Source organism: Pelophylax lessonae (genome assembly GCF_965119305.1).
Source record: "Pelophylax lessonae genome assembly, chromosome: 5".
NCBI classification, from domain to species: Eukaryota; Metazoa; Chordata; class Amphibia; order Anura; family Ranidae; genus Pelophylax; species Pelophylax lessonae.
Window position 1 is genome coordinate 115,300,996 of NC_138772.1, and position 26,511 is coordinate 115,327,506.

At 42.1% G+C, this 26,511-nt stretch overlaps 1 protein-coding gene across 1 annotated transcript in view; it reads left to right on the top strand.

Annotated features, from left to right (window-relative positions):
- ACVR2B (activin A receptor type 2B) overlaps positions 1-21,645 on the top strand; it is a 316,863-nt gene extending 295,218 nt beyond the window's left edge. The window contains exons 8-11 of the mRNA XM_082259197.1: positions 11,401-11,515; positions 12,937-13,075; positions 18,879-19,009; positions 21,418-21,645. Of these exons, the coding sequence (XP_082115323.1) occupies positions 11,401-11,515; positions 12,937-13,075; positions 18,879-19,009; positions 21,418-21,612 (580 nt within the window). The 3' untranslated portion in view covers positions 21,613-21,645. The remainder of the gene's footprint in view (positions 1-11,400; positions 11,516-12,936; positions 13,076-18,878; positions 19,010-21,417) is intronic.
- The last annotated feature ends 4,866 nt before the right edge of the window (positions 21,646-26,511 follow it).

Here is a 26,511-nt window from a genome sequence, read left to right on the forward strand (position 1 = left end):
AAGGACCTAGATACCTTGCTGGGATCTTAGGTCCTGGCAAGAATTTTTTTCTAAAAGGATTTTTGGACAGCTTTTTTTCTCCAGTGTTCCTGTGAGATCTTCAAGCAAGAAAGCTGAACTGGGCGACGGGCTGGATGTTGAGATCCGGTGGTCACCCCAGTTCAGCCTACGAGCGCGTGCAGGCCATAGCTCCGCGCTGGGTCGGCCGCGACAAAGTCCCATTAAAAGGACTGAACCCGCGAGTTAAACGTCTCGCTGAAACGCCAAAGACCATGAGTCACGGCGTCCGTATCGGTCGACAGCCCTCCCGCCCCGGTGGAGAGGGGTACTGTCAGGAGTTGGTGCCCGCCTGGTTCCGGTATGGTGAGTAGTATGTTCCCCCTTTTTTCCCTGACGGGTTTTGTGGTGAACGCGGGCCCCTCTCTGTATGGTAAGAAAGAGTTCTTTCTATCCTATAACATGTCACAAATCCTCCTACTTTGAGTGTGATTTTATGTGTGCAAAAAGCCAGGAGGCTTGGTTTGGGAGCTAACAATCTATTGTATACATGTTTTAAAGATGTAATCTGTGGCATTCTGGGAATCTTATGGGTTAAGTATAAGCTACCTACCAGTCAGAAGCCATGGACATGTAGACTGCCTTCCAAGTCAGATCTCCAGCTAATAGCAGGCCTCCCGAACGGCCATGCGGTCCGCCAGGGCCGGTACCGCCAACCACGCCATATCCCCATGCAGAGAGAGTGTTGTGTGCCTGCAGCACACCGCTAGTCAGCACAGGCCGCCGCCATTTTTTTTTTGCTGGATCGCACGAGCCGCCATTTTGGCGTAGCCTCGTGTCTCCAGCATGGGGGCGGCCATGTTTGAGGTGATTCTACACCTCGTGGAGCTTGGGGGAGGCGCCGGAAGGCGTGCAGAGGGGCGGAGCCGCCTCCTTTCTTCCTGGGCAGCCAGCCAAAAGACTTCCTGTTTGTCTAAGACAGCGCTGTAAGCTGTTGCAGTTCAACTCTGAACATCAAGTGGTGAGCCTGGGGGTCTATCTCTCTCTCTCTCGATCGATAGGGATCCCTAGCAGGTAACACTAAGGGGTTTTTTTGTGGCGCTGAGGGTCAAAAAAAAAAAAAAAAAAAAAAGTTTTTTCTTTACTTTGAATTATATCATCCAGGAAGTAACTGGAGTTATTATGGACCCTGCCACACATATTCCCCCACCTGTTTCCCTCGAGGGGGCCTCGGGACCCGCCGGTGCACAGAGTATAGAGTCATTTACAGCAATTTTGGAGTCTATGGTGGCTCGGGTGGAGGCGGCCTGTCAGGGACGGGGGTCAAGGAAGCGACCCCCGCCTACCCCTATACTATCTGACACCTCTGACTCTGATTCAGAGATGGTCACTGCAGTTGCAGGTTCCTCTGCAAGGGCTGTTATCCCAGGTAAAGCCCCCTCAGACAGTGAGGAGGACGCTTCTTCTCCTGCTATAATTCAGGAAGAAGCATTGGTGGACGCACTAGTTGTGGCAGTGCAAGAAACCTTAAAACTTGAGGCTTTACCGGCAGAGGCAACTGAAACAGAGAGGCCTTTTGGGACTAATAAGCCCATCAAGACGGCGAAGGCTTTTCCTGTACCTAAATGTTTTGGTAATCAGATTAAAGGAGAATGGGAGCATTCTAAACGTACCTTTACTATTTCCAAGCGTATTGCTAGACGCTATCCGTTTGAGGAATCCATCATTAAGAAATGGACGGTACCACCAGTCGTGGATCCGCCTATTTCCAGGCTGAATAAAGCCACGGTTATTCCAGTGGAGGACACTTCGTCCTTTAAGGATCCGGTGGATCGAAAGATAGAAGCGGAGTCCCGCACTATTTTTTCTCTGATAGGGTCAGCATTTAGACCAGTAATTGTTATTGGTCTAGTTTCCCAGACACTTACGGAATGGGCGAAAATGGTACGCCAAGATCTTAGGGGAAAAGATATTCCCCAGGAGACATCTGATTTGATAGAACAGATCATACAAGGGCTACGGTTTATCTGTGACGCAGCCTTGGACACTACTCCCTTGTTAGGGCATGCATCTAAGTTAGCAGTGATCCTCAGACGTATGCTGTGGTTAAAATGCTGGTCAGCTGACCTAGGTTCCAAAAAGACTTTGACCAATCTCCCTTTCCAGGGGAATCGTCTATTTGGAGCCAACCTAGATGAAATCATTAAGGATGCCACCGGGGGCAAGAGTACTTTTTTGCCACAGGCTGCAAAAGCTAAGGGACCTCGCAACAAGCGAGGACCTTTCTTTACCGCCCATAAAGGGCGCCCGGCTGGTACTCCCGGGAAAGGCAAGACTCCTCCAGGAGGGTTCAAGAAGGGCTGGTCGGACAAGCAGAGGACCAACCCAGCCAAACCCGAAGTAAAGGAGTACACAGCCTGAAGGTGCGCCCCCACCCGATTTCAGGGTGGGGGGACGTTTTCACCGGTATTCAGGACATTAGATCGAGCATCAACCACTACTACCGGTGCGATTCTTCCCTTCCAACATTTAAGTACAGGAAGCGGTAGTTACCGTTCCCTGTATAGATCTTTTCCTTTACCTTTTCCTAAGATTAGTCCCGATACCTCACAGGAATCGGATCTGATTGACCAGATAGGCCAAGTAGCCTCTAGTCGGGTGACTTCGGTCCCTGAGGTTCAACCAGAAAAGATCACCTTTCCTGATAACTATCAGGTATCTGATAAATGTGTGGGAACAGAAAACGACCAGACTTTCTCGGATGGTCGGGGCCAGATAGCTCTAGGGACGCCTGGTTCAGATCCAATCAGCGCCAGTGGTCCTAGAAATTCTAGGCTGGCCTCTTCAAGCCGGCCTGGCCGACTTGGACATGTTAGTCGCAGACGTTCCGTGGGAACTTCGTCTCAGGGAGTGTCTGTAGTCTCAAGGACCTATTTACCTTCGTGCTTTACAGTCGCTGGTTTTAATGGCCTGGCCATTGAGACCCAAGTACTGAAGGACAGAGGTTTGTCTACTTCAGTCATTCCTACCCTTATTAAAGCAAGGAAAGCGACTTCCAGCAAAGTCTATTATCACACATGGAAGACTTATATTGCGTGGTGCGAATCTTTAGGATTTCCACCACGTACCTATTCGGTGTCTCGAATATTGGCCTTTTTGCAACAAGGGGTTGAGCAGAAGCTAGCCTTGAGCACCATCAAGGGTCAAGTTTCAGCATTAGCAATCTTCTTTCAGAAACCTTTAGCTACCAAATCCTTGGTGCGGAATTTCATCCAGGGGGTGCGGCACCTGGCTCCTCCAGTCCGCGCGCCCTTACCGCCCTGGGATCTTAATTTGGTTTTGTCGGTTCTACAGAAACATCCCTTTGAAAACATCAGGGAGATTCCCTTGCTTACTTTATCCCAGAAGGTGGCCTTCTTGGTGGCTATTACTTCTGCTCGCAGGGTGTCAGAACTGGCTGCATTATCATGCCAGTCCCCATACCTAGTGATTCATAGGGATAAGGTAGTACTTCATCCTAAGCCATCTTTTCTTCCTAAGGTGGTTTCAGATTTTCATCTGAATGAAGATATTGTACTACCTTCCTTGTGTCCTCAGCCCAAGCATCATCGGGAACATGCGTTGCATTCCTTGGATGTGGTTCGGGCAATCAGGGTATACCTGAAAGCTACGGAATCATTCCGTAAGACGGATTCACTTTTTGTGATCACGGATGGCCCCAGAAAGGGTTTGCCTGCATCTGCCGCGACCATTGCCAAATGGATTAGACAAACGGTGGTACAGGCTTATTCTATTAAGGGTCAGAGTCCTCCGTTCCCTGTTAGGGCGCACTCCACTCGAGCGCTCAGTACTTCCTGGGCCTTTCGCCATCAGGCGTCAGTGGTCCAGGTATGTAAGGCGGCCACTTGGTCGTCGGTACATACCTTTACTAAATTCTATAAAATTGATGTGACGGCATCGGCGGATGCCTCATTTGGTCGCAAGGTTTTGCAGGCCGCAATTTGAGGAGACCGGTGGTCTACCTCGAGGGTTTTTTTCTGTTTGAAAATTTTTTTTTGTTGAGTCTCATCATTAAGGATGAGCATTGTAAACTTCTAGTTGGCACCGGTTGGGCCTTCTAGATTGGGATTTGATTTCCATTTTCCCACCCCTCAGTTGTGATACTGCTCTGGGACGTCCCGAAGGTGGTGTATCACCGAGGACTACGTCTGTCGATGAGCGCTAGAGAAAAATGGATTTTTGTAAAATCTTACCGTAAAATCCTTTTCTCTTAGCTCATCGACAGACGTAGTCCCCGCCCCTCTGTTTTAGAGTTGGGTTGGGTTAAATTCTCTAAGCACTGCTTTTTCACATAACTGATTTGCTGAGGCAGAGAGAGAGAGGATATACCCTCTGGGACTGCCCCTAGGGTGTGGCCAGAGCTTTTTAATTTCCTGTCTAGTCCTGCTCCTGCGGAGGTAACATAACCCGAAGGTGGTGTATCACCGAGGACTACGTCTGTCGATGAGCTAAGAGAAAAGGATTTTACGGTAAGATTTTACAAAAATCCATTTATTCTGTGGCCTAGGTTGCATGGCTTCTGGCTACCAGGGGAATTGTGGGAGCTTCATGTCATTTGAAAACTGCAAGAAGTCCATTGTTTTAAATTTACAGTAAAATAGGAGGATGAACAAAGGATATGCACAAGAGAGCATTTGTGTATAAGACATTTGACAATGGCAGACCACATATTTCTCTCAATGATCTCTTGAATGATCGGCAATGTTTCTCATGTGCTGCTGTGGTGTCAGAAGGAAATACTTCTAACTTGTGTGGTAGAGATTCCTAACAAACAGTAGTTTGCCCATTCGCTAATTCATAATTTGTCTATTAACTAGCTGCTATTTTCGTTTTAAATCTATCATAGGGCTGATGTGTAGACTTAAGGGGCGAGGAAATGGTCAAAGGATAAATGTCCTGTTAAGCCAGATGAGTTCTTTTATATAATTGCAAATTAAACTTTTTCCCTGTGCTTTAAAAGATGTCATATGCCAATATGAAGACTGATTTATTTACTTTCCGCTGTAACCATGGGTTGCAGGAAAGAAAATAACTTGATTTCCCCATCAACACAGTCAATGTTGGTGGGGGAATCCCTCCTGTAGGGCCATTGTGTTTTCCCAGCATGGGGGAGCTGTTCCTGCCAGGAGAACATAGTGATTACTGCTAGCAGCTATAATAGCCACTAGCAATAATCACATGTAAAATGCAATAGGCTGGTTGTACCCAACATCCAAGACCCAAGATCGATCAACCTGGGTACATTCAGCCTGCCCATAGATGGTTTGAGTCTTGGCCGATCCCTGCTGACCCAGTCGAGATTCAACCCGTCTATGGCCGGCTTAGGACAGGGAAGGCATCAGGAATCCTCTAGTTGTGTGATTTGCTTCTTACTGTTGCTGGGAGGAATGAGTTCTATATATTAGAATGTTTGCTAGTGCTTTCATGCTTCTGATAGTTTGTGATTTGAGTGCAGTACTCCCATCACTGAAGAAATTTGATCAAGCCAGGTAGCTGAGCTCCATACTGTACTGTTGACCATTCGACTCTAGACAGGCTAAGGGCTCTTTCACACGGGCGGTCCGATCAGATCCGCCTGTCAGTTTTTTAGACGGATCTGATCGGATGCCCCATTCAGCCCTATGGAGCAGCGGATGTCAGCGGTGACATGTCCACTGACACCCGCTGCCATCCGCATCCGATCCTGTCCGTGAAAACCGGACGGTGGGAAACCCTATTTTCCATCCTTCCTGGGGATCGGATGGGATCGGATGAGAGCGAACAGGTGGTCCGCTCTCATCCGATTCCCCATAGAGAGCCGCGGGGGCTGTGACACCTTCCTCTCCGCACTGCAAGCAGAGACGGAGCCGTCATCCGCTGGCTCAGCGGGGATCGCGGATCGATCCCCGCTGAGCAGCACGGATCCGCCTACGGAGGCGGACCGTGTGAAAGAGCCCTTAATGTAACCTGAAGCAATGTTAACATGCATTTTGGCCTCTTAATACACAGGCAGGGTAAATTAAAAAAAAAAAGTGGTAAGAGGTTGCATTTGCAAAGTTGTTTAGTACATGATATATTCGTACTAATTGCTGTACAATCTTAATGGCAAATAACACATACATTATTACTTTGTAAATTGATCCTAAATTGGTTTAAACGTATAGTTATCCATTAAAGCAGAACTGAACCTAACTTTTAATCGACTGCAAGTAGGCAGCTCTTTATTGCAGGAGAGACATTATAGGTCTCTTCTGGAAAAATACACAACTACCTGCCTGCTTGCAGGTTTCTATTGAATATACCCTGAGCTGTGCATGTGCAGCTCAGTGAGCATTCCCAGCACACTCTGACTGCCAGAATGACTGACTCCCGTGCGCATGGCCCCGCTGGCCAATTAAGAGGCCGAAAACCTGACACCCAGGAAGAAGATGACAGCAGCTGGCAAGGGATGTTACCACCGTTTCGCTGAAAGGTGGAGGGGTGGGCATATTGGGGAGTTTAGTCCCGCTTTAAGGGCTTCCTGTAACAGTTATTGATTTGATTACTTAATTTTTATTACCTACAATCAAGACTGTTACTACCTTGGTCCTTTAGTTGGCAGTATGACATAAGGCTTCTGGCTGTTATCTACGTTGGGGGGGGGGAAAAAAAAAAATCCCAAGTATCCATAGATACAAGAACAGCCATGATTCATGACCGCATCCTGCTTAACCGATTGCCGCCCGCCCGCCGTCATATGACGGCGGAGCGGTGCGACCATTATCCTGGGCCGCCGTCATATGACGGCGGCACTTTAAGCAGGGCAGGCGCGCGATCGCGTGCGCGCCGCCGTGCACTGCCGGTGTCGGGGTGTCCCCGGGACACCCCCCGTCACCGGTGTTCCGTGAGAATTACCTACCCGTGAGAAAAACCTACCCCTCGTCACTTCCGGGACTCGGCACTGTATGTAATGCAGCGGGTACATTAAAACAGCTGGGCTGCAATACGAATCATCTCCGCTCCTGTCACTGTCACTTCCCTGATCTCGGATAGTAAATATAAAAGCGGCAGCGGCTGTATGAAAACATAAATCACGGAGCCGAAAGCCGCTTTTATATTTACTTGCCGAGAGCAGGCAAGTGACCGGGACAGGAGCGGAGATGATTCGTATTGCCGCACAGCTGTTTTATGTAAGCGCCGCGTCGGTAGGTTTTTCTCACGGTACACCGTGATCGTTTCATACTAGTGCGCTTGCGCACTAGTAAGCTCCTCTGTTCTTCCATCACGTATCCGGGGCTCTGAGCATGCGCAGTGCTGCGCTGCTCAGCTCTTTCTGGCCGGAAGTGACGAGGGGTAGGTAATTCTCACGGGGTAGGTAATTCTCACGGAACACCGGCAGGGGGGAAACAGCCGATGGGCGTGGCTGTTTCCCACGTGATCGGCTGTGTTCCAATGACACAGCCGATCACAATGAAGGCGCCCACAAGATGACCGCGCATGCGCGATCGGGAGCGCGCAGCGCGGTCATGTCGGTGGCACTGTGTTCCGTAGGAACACAGCTGTCACCGGCGGTAGTAAACAGTCACTGACAGTGACTGTTTACTATGTGATCGGCTGTGAATCCATTCACAGCCGATCAGAAAATGTAAACAAAGAGCAGTAACTCAGTGTTACTAGCTCTTCTCTCCTCATACAGTTTCCAGTATGAGGGGAGCAGAGCTAGAAATAGTGAGTTACTGCTCTGTACACATGTAAAAAGTAAAAATCACACTAATAAATGTCCCCACACAGTCCTCAGCCCCCCCCAATGTCCCCTGTCACCCAACAGTCACCTCATCAGTGCCCAGAAATTGACACCCATAACGTTCACATGTGAGCGTAGCGATCGCAGGCAGAATCACTGCGATTCTGCCCGCGATCCGGAAATCATTGCAAATCGCAGGACGCCTGTGCGCTGCCCCTGATTTGCAATAGCACCCCAAACGCTGTGCGATGTTGCCGCCATTTCCGCCTGCCGAATCGCGGTAACATCGCGCAAACATCGCATGACGCCCCAAAAAAGGTACAAGAGTTTCTTTGGAGCGTCATGCATTGTTTGCGCGATGTTACCGCGATTCGGCAGGCGGAAATCGCAGCAACATCGCACAGCGTTTGGGGTGCTATTGCAAATCACGGGCAACGCACAGGCGCCCCGCAATTTGCAATGATTTCTGGATCACGGGCAGAATTGCAGTGATTCTGCCTGCGATCGCTACGCTCACATGTGGACATAGCCTAAAGTTCACCGGTCACCAGAGACTGCCATCAGTACCGCCGTGCACCATCGCCCGTCACCTGTCACCCATCAGTGACCATCGCCCGTCACCTGTCACCCCATCAATCACTGTCACCCCATCAGTCATCGTCACCTGTCACCCCATCAGTCATCGTCACTTGACACCCCATCAGTGATCGTCACTTGTCACCCCATCAATCATCGTCACATGTCACCCTGTCAGTGATTGTCATCTGTCACCCCATCAATCATCGTCACCTGTCACCCCATCAATCATCGTCACCTGTCACCTCATCAATCATCATCACCTGTCACCTCATCAATCATCGTCACCTGTCACCCCATCAGTCATCGTCATCTGTCACCCCGTCAGTCATCGTCACCTGTCACCCCATCAGTCATCGTCACCTGTCACCCCATCAGTCATCGTCACCTGTCACCCCATCAGTCATCGTCACCTGTTTGCCATATACATGCAATCACTTACTGACCGCTTAACGACTATATGCGTTGGCCATTAAAAGCTAAATACTGGGGTTATGGCAGCAGATAGCCCCCATAACCCCGGTATTTTTTGAAACGGCGGGCGGTCGGCTTTCAGATAAGGGTGGTCCCAGTGGCGGATTCGCCGCGGAATTACCCTTACGGTGCAGGGGAAGAGGTGCCCCCCCCCCCCTCCTGCCACGTCCCAGACGTTTTCCCAGCTTACCGGACCAGCCGGCAGCGGGGAAAACTATCCGGTCCCGGATCCTCAGAGACAGGAAGTCGAGTGAGGGCAAGATGGCCCTCATTCAACTCTATGGTCTTGGAAGACCGGAGCTACGTCAAAAGACGTTGCCTAGCAACCGGTTTAAAGGGCCGCTTTTTTTTTTTGCTTTTTTTTTTTTCCTCTTTCAACAATTTTTTTTTTTTTTTTTCTTTTTTAGTGTAGTTGTGAGGTGTGAGGTCTTTTTGACCCCAGATCTCACAATAAAGAGGACCTGTCATGCCTATTTCTATTACAAGGGATGTTTATATTCCTTTTAATAGGAATAAAAATGATCAAAACATTTTTTTTTTTAAACTGTGTAAAAATAAAAAAATAATAAATAAAATAAATAGGAAAAAAAAAAAAAAAAAAAAATTAAAGCGCCCTGTCCCCGTTAGCTCGCGCGCAGAAGCAAACGCATACGCAAGTCCCGCCCACATATGTAAACGGTGTTCAAACCATACATGTGAGGTATCGCCGCGATCGTTAGAGCGAGTGCAATAATTTGAGCCCTAGACCTCCTCTGTAACTCTAAGCTAGTAACCTGCAGAAATTTTTAAAATGTTGCCTATGGGGATTTTTAAGTACCAATGTTTGGCGCCATTCTGTGAGCATGCGCAATTTTAAAGCATGACATGTTGGGTATCAAATTACTCGGCGTAACATTATCTTTCACATTATGGAAAAAAATTGGGCTAAATTTACTGTTTTCTTATTTTTTAGTTCAAAAAAGTGAATTTTTTTCAAAAAAATCGCATTTGGAAGACTGCTGCGCAAATATGGTGTGATAAAAAATATTGCAACGATCTCCATTTTATTCTCTAGGGTCTCTGCTAAAAAAAAATATATAATGTTTGGGGGTTCAAAGTAGTTTTCTAGCAAAAAAAATGATTTTAGCTTGTAAACACCAAGTGTCAAAAATAGGCCCAGTCTTAAAGTGGATAAATGGACAACTTTGTGTAAAGCGCTACTTGGATGTTAGGCCTATGTATGTGGCCAGACTGTGAAAAAGTGTTACACATGTGGTATCGCCATACTCAGGAGGAATAGCAGAATGTATTTTGGGGTGCAAGTTTTGCTATGTACATGCGATGTGTTAGAAATATTGCATAAATGGACAGCTTTGTGTAAAAAAAATGTGTTTTCATTTTCTTTCCACATTTTCCAAAAACTTGTGGAAAAAAATGACATATTCAAAAGACTCATTATGCCTCAAAAATTATACGTTGGGCTGTTTGCTTTCCAAAATGGGGTCATTTTATGGGGGTTTCCATTGTCCTGGTGCTCCAGGGCCTTCAAAAGTGCGATAGGTTGTCAGGAAATTATATGTGTAATTTATGCTCCTAGAATGCCGGACGCTGCTTCTTGGATGTTAGGCCTCTGTATGTGGCCAGGCTGTGAAAAAGTCTCACACATGTGGTATCGCCATACTCAGGAGGAGTAGTAGAATGTGTTTTGGGGTGTAGTTGCAAGTATACATGTGCTGTGTGAGAGAAATAACCTGTTAATACGGCAATTTGTAAAAAAAAATAAATAAAAAAAAATAAATCTTCATTTTGCAAAGCATTGTGGGAAAAAATTACAACTTCAAAAAACTCATCATGCCCCTTATTAAATACCTTGGAATGTCTACTTTCCAAAAAGGGGTCATTTGGGGGGTATTTGTACTTTCCTGACCTTTTAGTGTCTCAAGAAATGAGATAGGCCTTCAGTACATCAGGTGTAATCAAGTGTGATCAATTTTCAATGATTCGCACCATAGCTTGTGGACTCTATAACTTTCACAAAGACCAAATAATATACACTTATTTGGGTTTTTTTTACCAAAGATAAGTAGCAGTATACATTTTGGCCAAAATTTGTGAAGAAAAATGACTAATTTGCAAAATTTTATGACAGAAACAAAGAAAAATGCGTTTTTTCACGATATTTTCAGTCTTTTTTTATTTATAGCACAAAAAATAAAAAACCCAGTATTGATCAAATACCATCAAAAGAAAGCTCTATTTGTGTGAAAAAAAGGACACAATTTTTGTATGGGTACAGTGTTGCATGACTGAGTAATTCTCAGTCAAATTGTGAGAGCGCTGAAAGCTGAAAATCGGTCTGGGCAGGAAGGGGGTGAAAGTGCACTGTAGGCAAGTGGTTAAGGAGTGAGATTTCAGCACTGCCTTAAATTGCACAAAAAAGTAGAGCTCTTTTTTGAGATCTTAATACAGGTTACACTTGTCTTTCCTTTTTTAAAGTTTTTAGATATCTGGTAGTGCTGTTTACTAGTATATATTTTTGCTGCCTTTTTTGTATACATTTCTGTTTCTTTGCTGATTCTGTCTAATCTCATTTTTTTTTCCCTCTCCAACAGAGATTTTAAAAGTAAGAACGTATTGTTAAGACATGACCTGACAGCAATTTTGGCAGACTTTGGGTTAGCTGTACGGTTTGAACCTGGAAAACCTCCTGGAGATACTCATGGGCAGGCAAGTGCTACTCTAATATGTTAAAGTGTATCTAAAGACTTTTTATTTTATTTTCAGTTTTAGATACAGTTGGCAAGGGTTGGAACCACTGTCTGGTTTCATTTGCTGTCTATGTTCTTGCTAGGGATATTTACACTCAATTTGTCCTGCTGACCAGCATCACTGAGACTGAAAGTAAAAAAGAATCTAAATTTTGAAGTTGTTGCAGGAAAAGGAATGGAGGGAAATCTTCCAATGAGGGCATTTTTTTTCTGGGTGATTTTCCTCACTTTGGAGAGATCTCCTCTAACGTCCTGTTGTATCTCAAGATAGGAAGAAATGTCTTCCCAATGGGGAACATATTCAGAGCAGTTTTAACTATTTCTTACTGTAGACTAACTTAAAAAAAAAAAAAAAAAAGATTTAGCTTTATATGTTCTTACTATAACTTATATTCTGTTGTAAAAGGAGATCCACAGACAAACATAAAAATGCATAAAAGTCAGTGCTCACAATAGTGAATAAAATGTAGTATCTTAGCACATTGATTATTATATCCTTTGGGAAGCATCTTGCAAAGCTGGTTTCAAATATCTATATATTTAAGGTAGTTCTAAAGGCAGAATGCATTCTGTGCATTACAGTAAAAAACCTTCCAGGTGCAGCTAACCCCCCCCCCCCTTTTTACGTACCTGAGCCAATCTCAATCCAGCTATGTGCATGAGAGCAGCTCTCCTGGGTCTCTCTCTCCTCATTGGCTCACACAGCAGTGGCAGCCATTGGCTCCTGCTAATCACAACCAGTGAGCCAATGAGGAGAGAGTGGGGGCGGGATCGAGCTGTACTCTGTGAGTGAATAGACAGTGTCCAGTTACAGGAGCGTGGCTTGGGAGTTAGCCTGCTCGAGTGCCCCCATAGAAAAAAGCTTGCTATTGGGAGCACTAGGCAGAGGGGAGGAACAAGGACCACCGGTGGGAGAACCAAAAAGAAGAGGTTTAACATGTTTGTTCATTTTTTTTTTTTTAAAATAGCCTTTAAAATAACTTCAAGAGGCAATGTGACTCTAAAGGCAAAACTTTTTTAGATAGTGATAAGGTGTTAGAACCCCAGTTAGTAATAAATGTATATGTCCCCATTAGGGAGATGTGTTTGACCTAGTTACTGCTAAAATGGATGGAGAATTCAAGATTTTAAGTTGTCCCTGGAACAGGAATAGATGCAAAATCTTCTAACAGGAACAGATGTTCCAAAGAAAAATGTCCAAGATTTCCTCTTACTTCCTGTTTTGTCTACAGTACAGGAAGTAAAGGGAAATTTTCCCAAAGCAAATGAAAAAAAAAAAAAAGGTTTTGGCTTTTGATGTACTTTATATTTGACTTTAGGTATACTATTATGATCGATTTCCTATGCAATATGATGGCAAACTTTGTCATTTTTATCTAGGTTGGAACGAGGAGGTACATGGCTCCAGAGGTGCTAGAAGGAGCAATTAACTTCCAGCGAGATGCCTTTCTCAGGATAGACATGTACGCCATGGGGCTCGTTCTGTGGGAGATTGTATCTAGATGTACAGCTGCTGATGGTAAGTCTTTATCTCCCCTAGAGATATCTTAAGATAACATTTGGTTACAAAATGATGTGGCATACATTGTATATGTAGTGCAGCTCTGCATGGAAACCAATCAGCTTCCAGGTTTTTTTTGTAGAGCTTAAGGCTCCTTTCACAGTTGGAGTCTGTCAGCAGACTCCGTTTTTCTGTGTGCGGAGACAGAGCTGTCAGGTCCCCGCTGTTCTCTATGGGGGAATCAGATGAGAACGGACCGCCTGTCCGTTCTCATCCGATCCGCCAGATGGATGGAAAATAGGGTTTCCATCCGTCCGGATTTGATGGAAAGGATCGGATGTCAGCGGATATGTCTCCGCTGACATCCGATGCCCCATAGAAATTCAAAAAACTGAAAAACTGACAGGTGGATCTGAACGGTCTGCAAGTGTGAAAAAGATGAAGTTCTAAGCTGATAGGCTACAATGCACAGCTGCACCAGAGTTTGCTCTGTCCAGTTTTAGTAAATTAATCCCCACAGTGTCACTAAAGGAAAACATTTTGTTTTTTAGTTTTGGATTAAGTGGAGAGGGTTTAGAACATCTGTCAGTTTTTATTGATTTTTGTGCCCCTCTGCTTTGGGTATGGGACAGGAAGTAAAGAGAAATCTCCCTAATGGAACACAGGTGGCCAAAAAAAAAACAAAAAACTGACAGGGGTTATAACACTTCCTTACTCTATTCAAAAAATGAAAAAAAGAAAGCTTTTGCCTTTAGTGACACTTTAATGCTTATATCCAGACTTTTTGTTACATTGTTCATATTTTAAAATATAATAGGCTATAGGTGCCGGTTCACACTGTTCCGACTGACAAGTCGTGCTCCACTCTGTGCAATTGGAACCGTTCTAATAGGAGCGACTCAAGTCGCTCCGACTTAGAAAAAGGTTCCTGCGCTACTTTTGGGCGAAGTCGGAGCGACTTGCATTGACTTCCATTATGTGAAGTCGGTGCAAGCCGCGCCGAAGTCGCGGTGCACGGCGACTTCATTAAGTCGCCCCAAAGTCGTGTCACCATAGTGTGAACTGACACTTAGAGTATCCCTTAAAGTGAACCCCTCTATTCCCAAAGCAAATACACATGGCAATAGCTTCATCCATTGCTCCATCAGCCTTTTCATATGTACTCTATGTAGTATAATCTGTGCTGTTAGGCCTGTGATTTTGTAGCAGCTACAGAATGGTTCTCTTGTGTATTTTTGTTACTAAGAGAAAGTGCATTGTAGCCAGTGATATGTGTATTTTGCAGAAATTCGAAATGCATTGTAGAACTGTAACTGTTCAGTATATTCAGCTATAGCAATAACTGTGGATCCCGCTACGAATCACCAAAAGAAAACAAGCAGTGAGATTTGTAGTTTGCTTACAGGTCTCTGCTACAAAACTGTTATTTACTTTTTATGAAAAGTCAGAAGTTAGTGGTTGTTAAGTCAGAAGGTTTTTTTATCTTAATGCATTCTATGCATTAGGATAAAAAGCCTTCTGTGTGCAGCAGCCGACCGAATACTTACCTGAGCCCATCTTGATCCAGCGATGTTGCAGGATTGTCTTGGCTGCTCAGGGCTCTCCCTCCTCATTGGCTAAGACGGCAGCGTGGTGCCATTGGCTCTGGCAGTTGTCAATCAAAGTCAGTGAGCCAATAAGGAGAGAGAGAGGGGACAGAGCCGGGTCGCAGCTATGTGTCTGAATGGACACACGGAGTTGCGGCTCAGCTCCGGTGCCCCCATAGCAAGCTGCTTTCTGCGGGGGCACTCAACAGGAGGGAGGGGCCAGAAGAGCCAAAGACGGACCCGAGAAGAGGACGATCTGGTCTTCTCTGTCCAAAACCAATTTACAGAGCAGGTAAGTATTAAATATGTTATTTTTATTGGAAAAAAAAAAACAGAGACTTTAGTATCCCCTCTATCCACCTACCCAGCCCCATTTGTATTCAGAAAGCAATGGCTCATGACTGTCAAAGGAAGGCAGAGATGTCTTTTAGTTTATGGATTTGTTTTGACTACCTGGATTCATCTACTGAGTACAGAGTTTTGAGACCCACATATGCCTACCTAAATCCTCGATCTTGTGATCTTCTACAGCATTGGTTCCAGTTATTACGACTGGCTAGTTATAGCCACCAAATCCCGGCTTCTATGCAGCCAACCAATCCTATGCCCCCCACACTTTAGTGTCATCACTCCTGCTGCTGTATCCTGCAGGACCATTTGAGTGACCACTTGCCAAACAAATAGCCAACATCTGTATCATCAGATTGGGACACGGGTGCTGCCGGGAAGCACCATCTCACTTTTCTGTGCTGCTGGTACGGGATGCTGTCTGTCATGGGACTGTGGTTGAGGGGAGTATATATAAGTCTTAGAAACTTTTTAAAAATGTTTTGCCTCTGGTTTCAAGGAAGTTGAGCCACTGCATATATGGGCACTGGCGTTGTCAACCCATGTACATAGGGCCTAACATTCAGGAGACGGAAGGACTGGTCGTCGATCCTGCGATCACGATGATAGCCTATAATTGGCTTTGTAAAACCCCCACCCTGTGCTCTTTCCCCTCTGAATGGAGAAAAAGATATATTGTATCTTTTTCACCTTGTCAGGCTCCGTTCACATGTCAGCGTATGGATCGCGGGCAGAACCGCCGCGGTTCCGCCCGAGATCCGGAGATTATTGCAAATCGCGGGACGCCTGTTCGTTGCCCTTTGATTTGCAATAGCCCCCCAAACGCTGAGCGATGTTGCCGCGATTTCCGCCTGCCGAATCGCGGTAACATCGCGCAAAAAAAATCGCGGGACGCATTATGCTCCAAAGAAGCTCTTGTACTTTTTTTGGGCGTAATGCGTCCCGCAATTTTTTTTTGCGCGATGTTACCGCGATTCGGCAGGCGGAAATCGCGGCAACATCGCTCAGCGTTTGGGGGGCTATTGCAAATCAACGGGCAACGCACAGGCGTCCCGCGATTTGCAATAATCTCCGGATCGCGGGCGGAACCGCGGCGGTTCTGCCCGCGATCCATACGCTGACATGTGATCGGAGCCTCAGAGAAGTATGTAAACAATTATTAATAATAATAAAATGGCTAGGTTAGGGTCAACCTACTACAGGTAAAAAACGCAAATATACACATGTATGGTATTGCCACGATGAGCAGTAGTAGGAGAATTTATTTTGTTTTGTTTTGTTTATTTTCATGGTGGGTCATGGTAATGGCAAGAATTGTATATACAGCTAAAGTTTAACATTGATATGTACAACTTACTAACATATGTCAAAGTTGCAAAACTGTTTTCAGGTATTAAGATTTTTTGTATCTTCAGACAAGTATTAAAGTTAAAGTTTTTATTTTTACCTACAGGTAAGCTTATAATAAGGCTTACCTGTACGTAATAGTAATATCTCCTAAACGTGCACCGTTTAGGAGATATTCTAGCAAGCAGCAGCCAGTGACGTCACTGCCGCATGTGCTCTGAAGGAACGGCGTACTCATGCCGTTCCTTCAGAGCTGTGTGTCATGGCCAAGACTCTTGCGCATATGTGCAGGAGTGACCTCATCCCGGTTCGGCGAATTAGAAGGACCGTAAGGAAGACCGGATGAAGATGAAAGCCTCTGCAGCGGTGATAGCGTTTTTAAGGTAAGTCTTTCATAATGTGCTAGTATGTGATGCATACTAGCACATTATGCCTTTACACTGCAGGTGGAAACTTTTTTTTTTTTTTTTTTTCCTTTGAGTTTACTAACACTTTAAGGGTTTAAAAAAAAGTAAAAAGATTGCTTTGAAGCCAACAGAGGGATAAACAGTGAAAGTGATTTGTTTTTTTTAGTTAAAATTAAAAAACCTGTTATACTTACCTCCTCTGTGCAGTGGTTTTGCACAGAGCAGCCCCGAGGTTCCCTCTTCGGTGCTCCTGGCCCCTCCCTCCTGTTAAATGCCCTCGCAGCTTGCTATGGGGGAACCCGAGCCGAGATGCAGCTTCGTGTATCCGTTCAGACAGGAAACCACGGCCCAGCCCAGCCCTGCCCGGCCCCTCCCCCTCTCTCTCCTTTTTGCTTGACTGACTTTGATTGACTGCAGAGGGAGCCAATGGCCCCACACTGCTGTCTCCACCAATGAGGAGGAGAGTCTCGGGCAGCCGAGGCTCTCCAACATCTCTGCATCTAGATGGACCTCAGGTAAGTATTTGGAGGGCTGAGGGGGGCTGCTGCACAGAGAAGGCTTTTTATCCGAATAAATGTGAATATTAGAATTCACAGTTTTTTAATAATTTGTTATTAAAGCTGAAATTTCGCTATTAAAAAAGTTCAGACGTTCTTAATAGCTTTAGTAAGCTAACTTACCTGTAATAAAGGATGTCCCATGTTGTGCAGGTAACTATATCCTGTAGAAATCTTCACTGAAGGGATAGAATGGTCCATCCTCTTTTGTCTCTGAACTTCTGCATTGCGATTATTATTAGTTTTAGGTTTTCTGGGACGCTGCTAAAAAAAAGTTGCTGAGGTGGAACTCTATTGAGAAACATTATTTCATTGTTTTTCACAGCAGGTTCATGGAGGACCTGGCACTATTAACCCTCATGGTGCTGGAAGTTCAGAGACCGGAAGAGGACAGGGCATTAGTGCAGGGAAGATTCCTACAGGATCCTGTTGCCGTCACAATGTGGGACACAGTACTGTGCAAATGTTTTAGGCAGGTGTAAAAAAATGCTGTGAATTAAGAATGTTTCAGAAATGGAAGTTTTATTAGTTTGTTGATCAATTAACAAAGTGGAAAGTACATGAACAGAAGAGAAATATAAATCAAATCATTATTTGGTGTGACCACCCCTTTGCTTTCAAAATCACGTTCATTCTTCTAGGTACACTTGAACACAGTTTGTGAAGGATCTTGGCAGGTAGGTTGTTTCTAAACAAACATCTTGGAGAACTAACCAGAGCCCTAACCACACATCAGTCCATAGCACCTGCTGACATTTTTCAGCCCCCCACCCCAGTTTCTATCTTTTCCTTCAAAACTGTTTCCAAGTGTACCTGGAAGTTATTTGATAAAAATAAACTAATAACACTTCTTTTTCTGAAAGCATTCTTAAGCATTTGGCAGCCCAGCATGCACCGGTCAATGACGTCACAGGGGGCAGTGCAACCAGGTGATGTCGCTGGGTGGCCCTGCCCCTTCGCCATTTAAGAAATCTCACATGGCCGGGCAGGCAGACAGTGGAAGGGTTCGTTGCAAGCTATATATATATATATTTTTTTTTTTTCCGGCGGTGGCGGCGGGCATCATAATTGATGATGGATCTACATTGGGGGACATTGTTTTTCTTTTTTTTTTAAGGGCCTGGTATGGATTGGGGGGGGGGGGGGGTGGTAGTTTTTTCCCAGTTATTTTGCAGGCAATGTTTATTTTACATTCAGCTGTCATCCCGCCAACAACTGATGACTCACAGTTTAGTAAGGACACGACGGCCAGGCTTCTGGACCCGCTCCTTAGCAACCAGAGAAAAACTGCAAAATGAATGAAAACTGCATGCAAAAGTGCAGGTTTAAAATTGCAAAACGCAACAAGCGCAGCCCGCATAGATGTGAACCTAGACTTGTAGCATTTTTTCACACCTGCCTAAACCTGTTGCACAGTACTGTAGTCATTAAAGGTGTTTTACCTCACAAAAGCTATCAACATTTATTTATTTATTTATTTAGTTATCATAGCTAAACTTCAGTTTTAAGCATTTTAAAAAATTATCTAGGTTCTTCTGGGGCCCTTTAATGAGTAAATTACTGCTTGGTTTTCTAGGGCCTGTTGATGAGTATATGTTACCATTTGAAGAAGAGATTGGTCAACATCCTTCTTTGGAAGACTTACAGGAAGTAGTGGTGCACAAGAAGATGCGCCCTGTATTTAAAGACCACTGGTTAAAACATCCAGTAAGTGCCACTTAATTTTATTTCAGTAAAATGTTCTCACCTGCTTTGGACTTATCAAAAAACAAATGCCAGGAAGTTGAATGTTTGATTGTTTTTTTTTTTTCTTTCATCTTCTGTTCTCATTTTAAACTAATTTGCAGATCCAGAATTGCCCACTGGCCTATATGTAGAGATAATGCTGACTTGATCATAATGGATACCTGCCTGTACTGACAATTGGGCAGGTCTGGCATGACCGAAGCACTGGTCTGACTGTGGGCTTGCTTGAGCTTCTGACCAGGTTTAAAGTGTAGGTTCACCTTCAGCAAGATTTTCCCAAAATGCCTCTATGCAATTCCAAACCCCCTGAATAGTACAGAGCAGAGAAGAAGTAAGGGAGCCTGCATTAATCAGGCAACAATCATTTTAGATGAAAAGGTCAGCCAAAACAGCCTCCATGTTTCTTTTGAGAGATTAATTTTAATAAGACCTGTTTTATCAAACAACAGAGTTCACTGTGGATTTCTTATATTTTTTACACCACTAGTGTCTACATTGGTACTGAGCTGGCAGTGATACCAGGCTACATTAGGATTCCAGGTCCTTAGATGAAAAGGAAATTGTGTGTTGAATGTGTGTGTCTTTGACATCACTAGAGAAAGTTCTTACACATAAGTAAGTGTGGCAAGTGTCTTCACAAAGATGGATTTTGAGTGCTATGGGCAACATTAATACAGTAAGTCCCCTACTTACAAACCAGTTCCTTTCTGGGAGCTCGTTTGTAAGTCCAACGAAGATCAGTGCTTGCAGACAAAGGCTGTGAGTATGGGTGTCTTAATGCATGGGCACCCCTGGGCAGTGCCCAGGGGGCCCCATGATATTCTTGCATGACATCATACTTAAAGGGTACCCACCCACATGGGTGAAAGAGGTGCTGCTTGCCCCAAAATATTAATAACAAGACAAAAAATTCTCCCAGAGGCTTTTAGGCAGCAAAACAAATCTTAACTAATACATTAATTAATATGTAGAAAAAGTTTTTTATTGATACGAAAATATTTAAAATTCAACACAACTTGGTTAAAACATGAGCTCTGGTTATGCATACCAGAGTGCATTCTTTGTTTTGCATTACATCATACTTGCCAACTGTCCCAGATTTTCCGGGACAGTAAGGCTTTTTACTAAGCTGTCCCTGAATGGCTGTGTCATGGGCAGCGTCCCAAATTCTATACTGCCCGCTGGGTTGAACGGAAAAAAAAAAAACTGTGCAAACACATGTTCGCATCTTTGAAAGTTTTAAACTTGAAGGTTTGCATGTAGGGAACTTACTGTAGTTTAGCTTCTATTTCCACAGATCTGTTCAAATGGTGTAACTTTTTTGGTTACATAGTTAGTCAGGTTGAAAAAAAGACACAAAGTCCATCTGGTTCAACCAAAAAAAAAAAAACGGTATTGAAAACCCAACTATACAATCCCATATACACAATCCTATACCCGCAGTTGATCCAGAGGAAGGCGAAAAAACCTCAGCAAAACATAATCCAATTTGCTACAGCAGGGGAAAAAATTCTTTCCTGATCCCCCAAGAGGCAATCGGATATTCCCTGGATCAACTTTACCTAAAAAGAAATGTAGTTCCCATTTATATTATGTATACCTAGGAAAGAATCCAGGCCTTTTTAAAAGCTAGTGAGCTAGCCAGAACCACCTCTGGAGGGAGTCTATTCCACGTTTTCACAGCTCTTACGGTGAAGAAACCTTTCTATATTTGGAGACCAAATCTGTTTTCCTCTAGACGCAAAGAGTGCCCCCTTGTCCTCTGTGTTGACCTTAAAGTGAACAACTCAACACCAAGTTCACTATATGGACCCGTTATGTATTTATACATGTTGATCATATACCCCCCTTAATCTCCTCTTCTCAAGAGAGAATAAATTCAGTTCCTCTAATCTTTTCTCATAGCTGAGGTCCTCCATGCCTCTTATCAGTTTGGTTGCCCTTCTCTGCACTTTATCCAGTTCCCCAATATCCTTTTTAAGAACTGGTGCCCAAAACTGAACTGCATATTCCAAATGAGATCTTACTAAGGATCTGTACAGGGGCAAAATTATATCTCTCTCTCTGGAGTCCATGCCTCTGTTAATACAAGAAAGGACTTTGCTCGCTTTGGAAACAGCAGCTTGGCATTGCATGCTATTATTAAGCTTATGATCTACCAGAACACCCAGATCCTTCTCCGCTATGTATTCCCCCAGTTCTACTCTACCTAGTATGTATGATGCATGCATATTCTTAGCCCACAAGTGCATAACTTTACATTTATCAACATTAAACCTCATTTGCCACATAGTTGCCCAATGAAACAGTGCATTGAGTTGACATGCTATAGATAGCAAGCATTTACTGTAACCCTTTTTTGTTGTCAGGGTTTGGCACAGTTATGTGTCACAATTGAAGAGTGCTGGGACCATGATGCAGAAGCGCGACTGTCTGCAGGCTGTGTGGAGGAACGCATTTCTCAAATCCGCAAATCAGTGAATGGCACTACCTCGGACTGCCTTGTATCCATTGTTACATCTGTCACCAATGTGGACTTGCCGCCCAAAGAGTCCAGCATCTGAGTCATTGTTGCTTTTGTCTTTCCAGACTCAAGGTTCAAAACAGCAGAAAAATCTATGGAAAACAAATTCTATATAGAAATATAAAAAAATGGAAAAAAAAATGCACCTACACACATACACACGAATGCAGCTGCTATTTTAACTTGACTTTTTTATTATGGGTTTTTGTTGACTTTTTTTTTTTTTTTTTGTTATTTTATTTCTCGTTGGGATGGGTTGGATCAATTTTACCAGCACGTTGTTCTATTGTGTACATATATATATAAATATATGAATATTAAAAAAATCAAAAACTGTAAAAAAAAAACAAACGAACATCTCAGCAAGCATTCAGGTGCCGACTTATGAATGCAAAAAGGTGAAGGTACTTCAGAACCTCAACAAACTCCTTTTTAGGTAATATGTTGGTTTCTCTTAACGTGTGAGGTTCTCAGGAGAGGACCCATTGGAGACCACCTACAAAATGCTGCAAACTTTGTAGTAAGCTAAAGACTGTTACATAAGATACACCTTCCACAAACAGGATTTCCTCTCAACAACCGTTATCACCTTCTATTCTTACTTTCTGGACCTAGCTCTCCAAAAATTGTCTGTTGTGTCTTTTACGGATCTAACGGGTGTCTTTGTAACATGTAGAGAAACTCAAAACAGAATGTTCTCTCATTTTGAGAGCTAAATATTTCAGAGGTTCTTTGTGTAGGCATGGCAGGTGGTGGTTGCACATTGCAGCATTTGGCAAATGGTTTATTGCTACGAAGCTACTCCTCAGGTAAAATTATTTAAAAGGGGAAGGATGCTTTTTCAAAGCAGAGCATTGCCATACAGAACCAGGACAGAGAAAGGAAGACCTCAACAGTCTCATGGCATGGGTTAGTATAACCTAAGAATTATGATCTTGCAGTCTTTCGGCTATGGAGGATGTTCATGTTCTAACTAGTGGCTGTGGCAGGATATGGGGGGACCATTACATCTCCATAGTTTTAGGTTGCACAGACCTGGTCTAAAAGTCCATATAGGCAATTTAAAACACCGATATACTGGAAATGTATTTTTTTAATGTTCAGGAAATGTCAGCTGCCTTGTTAGGTAACCAGGTGACTCCACACTAGTATCAACGGGTCATGGGCTTAGCAACCATTAAAAGCTTTAAACAAAAACAATCTGTTCATGTGATGCATGTAAACATCCTTGTTACCTGCATTAGTGTTGCTGTAAGGTATTCCTTCTCTGTACCTTGGAATTTAAAACCTAGCTTGGTGCATATTCAGATCCCACTAGATTTGCCATAACCTTGCTCAAGTCAGTGAATGTTTCTGATGCTGCTGATTCAATACTTGGATACATTTTCATCTGCAAAACAAGCAATGTTTTTCTTTTTTTAATAAACACATTCAATTTACGTGGCTTCCAAGGTAGACCTCTTCAAGTGTTGGGTGACTGCACAGTTTACGCATTGTGTTTTATCCAGTACATGATTGAGTTCAATTACAAAAGAAAAAGTAGATACAATTTCAAAAAAATGTCATGACCATAGACCACCTCAAACCAGAAATACCTCAGAATTTTGTACTTGTATAAGTTTATTATATATTTTTAGTTGTGTTGTCTTGTAGTAAGTATATTTTAATGTAAGTTGGCTTTTCTGACAAGGGAATTTAAAAAAAAAAAAAAACAATTAAAAGAAAAAAAAAATAATTTTCAGAATCTCTTAGGAAGTGCTACCTTTTTGTTTTTATAAGAGCACCATTGTAAATAATTGTATAAATTTGTAGATGAACTGCCTAAATAAGATAATTTGGTATCATTCATACATTTGTATTGGCTGTTAAGCCATGTATATTTTTAACCGACAGTAAGCCTTTTCTTTTTCTGTCATTCCTAATCTGGATTGTCTGTCTGCAGAGTGACGTTTGAAAGACTTGCAGTTGGTAGTTTCCTACCATGCTCTCCATATACATTTTTTTTTAATTTGGAGAGGAGGGGATTGGGTGTTAACATGGTTATTATGATTACCTAAACCTAAGCTACATATATACTTTTATGTGTTTGTTAATGTGCCTTTATTCACAAATACTGTTAACAAAGACTGTTTGGTCTTTTTCTTTAACTGCACCTTGGATATCCATTTTTTTTTCATTATTTAATTTTTATTAGGAAAGGCTTACTGTCATCTCTCAATTATGTCTAAATGAACTTTGCAGCTGTTCTGTTTTTCCTTCCCTAATTTAAAAAAAAAAAGCAAATCTCAGAAGCTTTAATGTCCTAAGTACAAGTGCCATATTTGATTTGATAGCCTTCTACTAAGATGTATGTCTTTTTAGACAGTATGATCATGTGATTAGAATGTTGTTGCAAAAATGGCACATTATGTGCCTGATTTTTTTTTTTTTTTAATGCCAATTTTAGCATTATTTTAGAAGTTTTTATATTATGTTGTCAGTACTACACAACCAAACCTGGAATATATGGAAAATAACCCGAATCCGCATGTAGGATTTTATTGTACAATCTGTACAAAACCTTTTTTTTTCTATAGGGAATAGATTGTTACATTACTGTAACATAAATTATGTTATGTGTTTAGTGGAACAAAAATCTTCATAAGGGTGAATACATCAACTCTATGCTTAATTCTGAAGAATTTCATGTGGAAAAAAAATGACTTTTTAGTTTTTTAGGTAACCAAAGTAATCATATACCTAAATGCAGAACATGCTGATACATGATGTTGCATGTAGATTTGCTTTTGAACAAAAGTATTGCTTTTAGCAGTTAAATTAGCTCAGTCAGTAGGGAAATGTTCACGAATGTGTGTGTGTGTATATATATATATATATATATATATATATATATATATATCTCTATTCTATATCACACATTTTAAACATCCCATGCATTTTAAACATCCCATAAAAATTATCTGGCGCATTTACTTTTTGTCAAAGCACTGTAATTAGGCTGTATCTATCCATTTGTTGTTCGTTAAACATTTAACATAACTTTTGTGTACTTTTTAGATTAAATCAGTTTGACATGTAACCTAAATGGAACATAATTTGTCTATGTAAAATGCATAAAAAAACATTGTTACATTTTTCAAGGTTTTACAGAAGTGAAACTCTTCCAAAACCAAAGGTTGATAAAATTTAGGGAGACTATAAGAAAGATTCTGTTTCAAGGAGCCAATGAGAAATATGCAAAAATACATTGAGAGTTGATTGTGAATATATTATAGTACTAGTAAACAAAATGTAATAATTTGAGCACTTATCTTAAATCTATTTTTTTTTTTTTATAATTCATATACTCGCCAAATCACAGAATAATTAAACAAAATAGAACCCAACCTTGTTATTTGGTGTTTTTTTTTTTTATACAGACACCAAGTAATAAATAGACATTACATGCCAATGCATGTACTAAATAAGGCAAAAAGTAAATTGTACTGATTTTATATTCGTATTTTCATAGGTACTCTTCCTTTATGAAATAAGTTTCACAGTGTGTGGAAAATATTAAAGTATTTGACCCTTTAAATTATCTGTATTATGGTTGGCATATGGATGTACTTTATTACACAGAAATGTAAATTCCAACAGTTTGGACTTTTTTAAATCCATAATCAAAATTTACAGTCTACATTCCTGTAATTTTTAAATTGTTTCCTAATAAGACGCCAATCTGAAGATCTAGCTACTTGATATGTGTAATAAATAGAAATGGGAAAAGTTAGCAATAATTTTACATTAAAGTATGATAGTAGATGTTTGTATTATTCAAATGCAATAGCAAAAAGTTTTCTGTTTAGAACCTTGAAAAATCTTGTAGCAATTTTTAAAAGTAACAGTGATGGTCATTCTGTTATGTATATGCATACCTTTTATTATGGTCATCTATTTTCTATTAACAATAATTCTGTTAACATTTGTGCATTCTGTATATCTCATGGATTATGATAAGACCTCAAATCTTTTGTAATTTCCTCTGTGATGGAACACTTTTTTAAATGTTTTAAAGCTAAACAAGAATATGTTTGTGCCTTTGTTTCACTAGGGAGGAACAAAACAGCTGTGCAAAGCTTCTCAATTTGACTCATCATTTACCTACTTTTTTTTTTTCGAATGGTCTTGTAATTATTGATCTGACTCCTGGGATTCAGTGACTTTTGTAAACCAATTACCTCATAGCTCCCGTTAAACAGTATTGCATTACGGATATCCCATTTGAAAGATAGAGGACCTTTTGTGTGGATTTCTGAAATTTGAAAAATGTGTAAAAAGAGTTTTTTTTTTTACAGAAAGCTAAATAAGAACGTTTCCTTCCCAGATTCAAAGTATAGATTCCTGATGACATCCTGTGGAATGTCAGTTGACTTATTTCATAGAATGCATTTTTCCAAGCCTGACTACTTTGAGACATTTGTTTGGCTTAATGTCAAATATGTTGTTTTTTCAGTTTCTCGGTTTAAATCTGTACATGGCTAATTTAAAAAAAAAAAAAAAAAAAAGGAAACCGAAAGCAGGTTGTAAACCAGGTAATGCAAATATAAAGTCACCCACAACTGTATGGAGAGATATGGCTTTTGTTAGAAATTTTCTTAATTTATTTACATAAAAATGAATTAATTACATCCCCCCCAAGTGACTTTACTATGTGCCAAAAAAAATATAGGAAATACTATTTTAAATTCAGTAGCATGTTGGTGTATTTTTTTTTTTTTTTTCAAATTTGTCCAAACTTTAAAAAGAATCATGTTTAAGCCTTAATTCTTTTTTTTTTTTTTTTTTTTTTTTTTTTTTAAACCCCCTAAAAAATCCAAAAAAGAACCAATCTGTTGCTTTGTTTACAGTATGAAAAGCTAAATACTAACTGGTAGAAAATGCATTCCTTAAGTAAGAA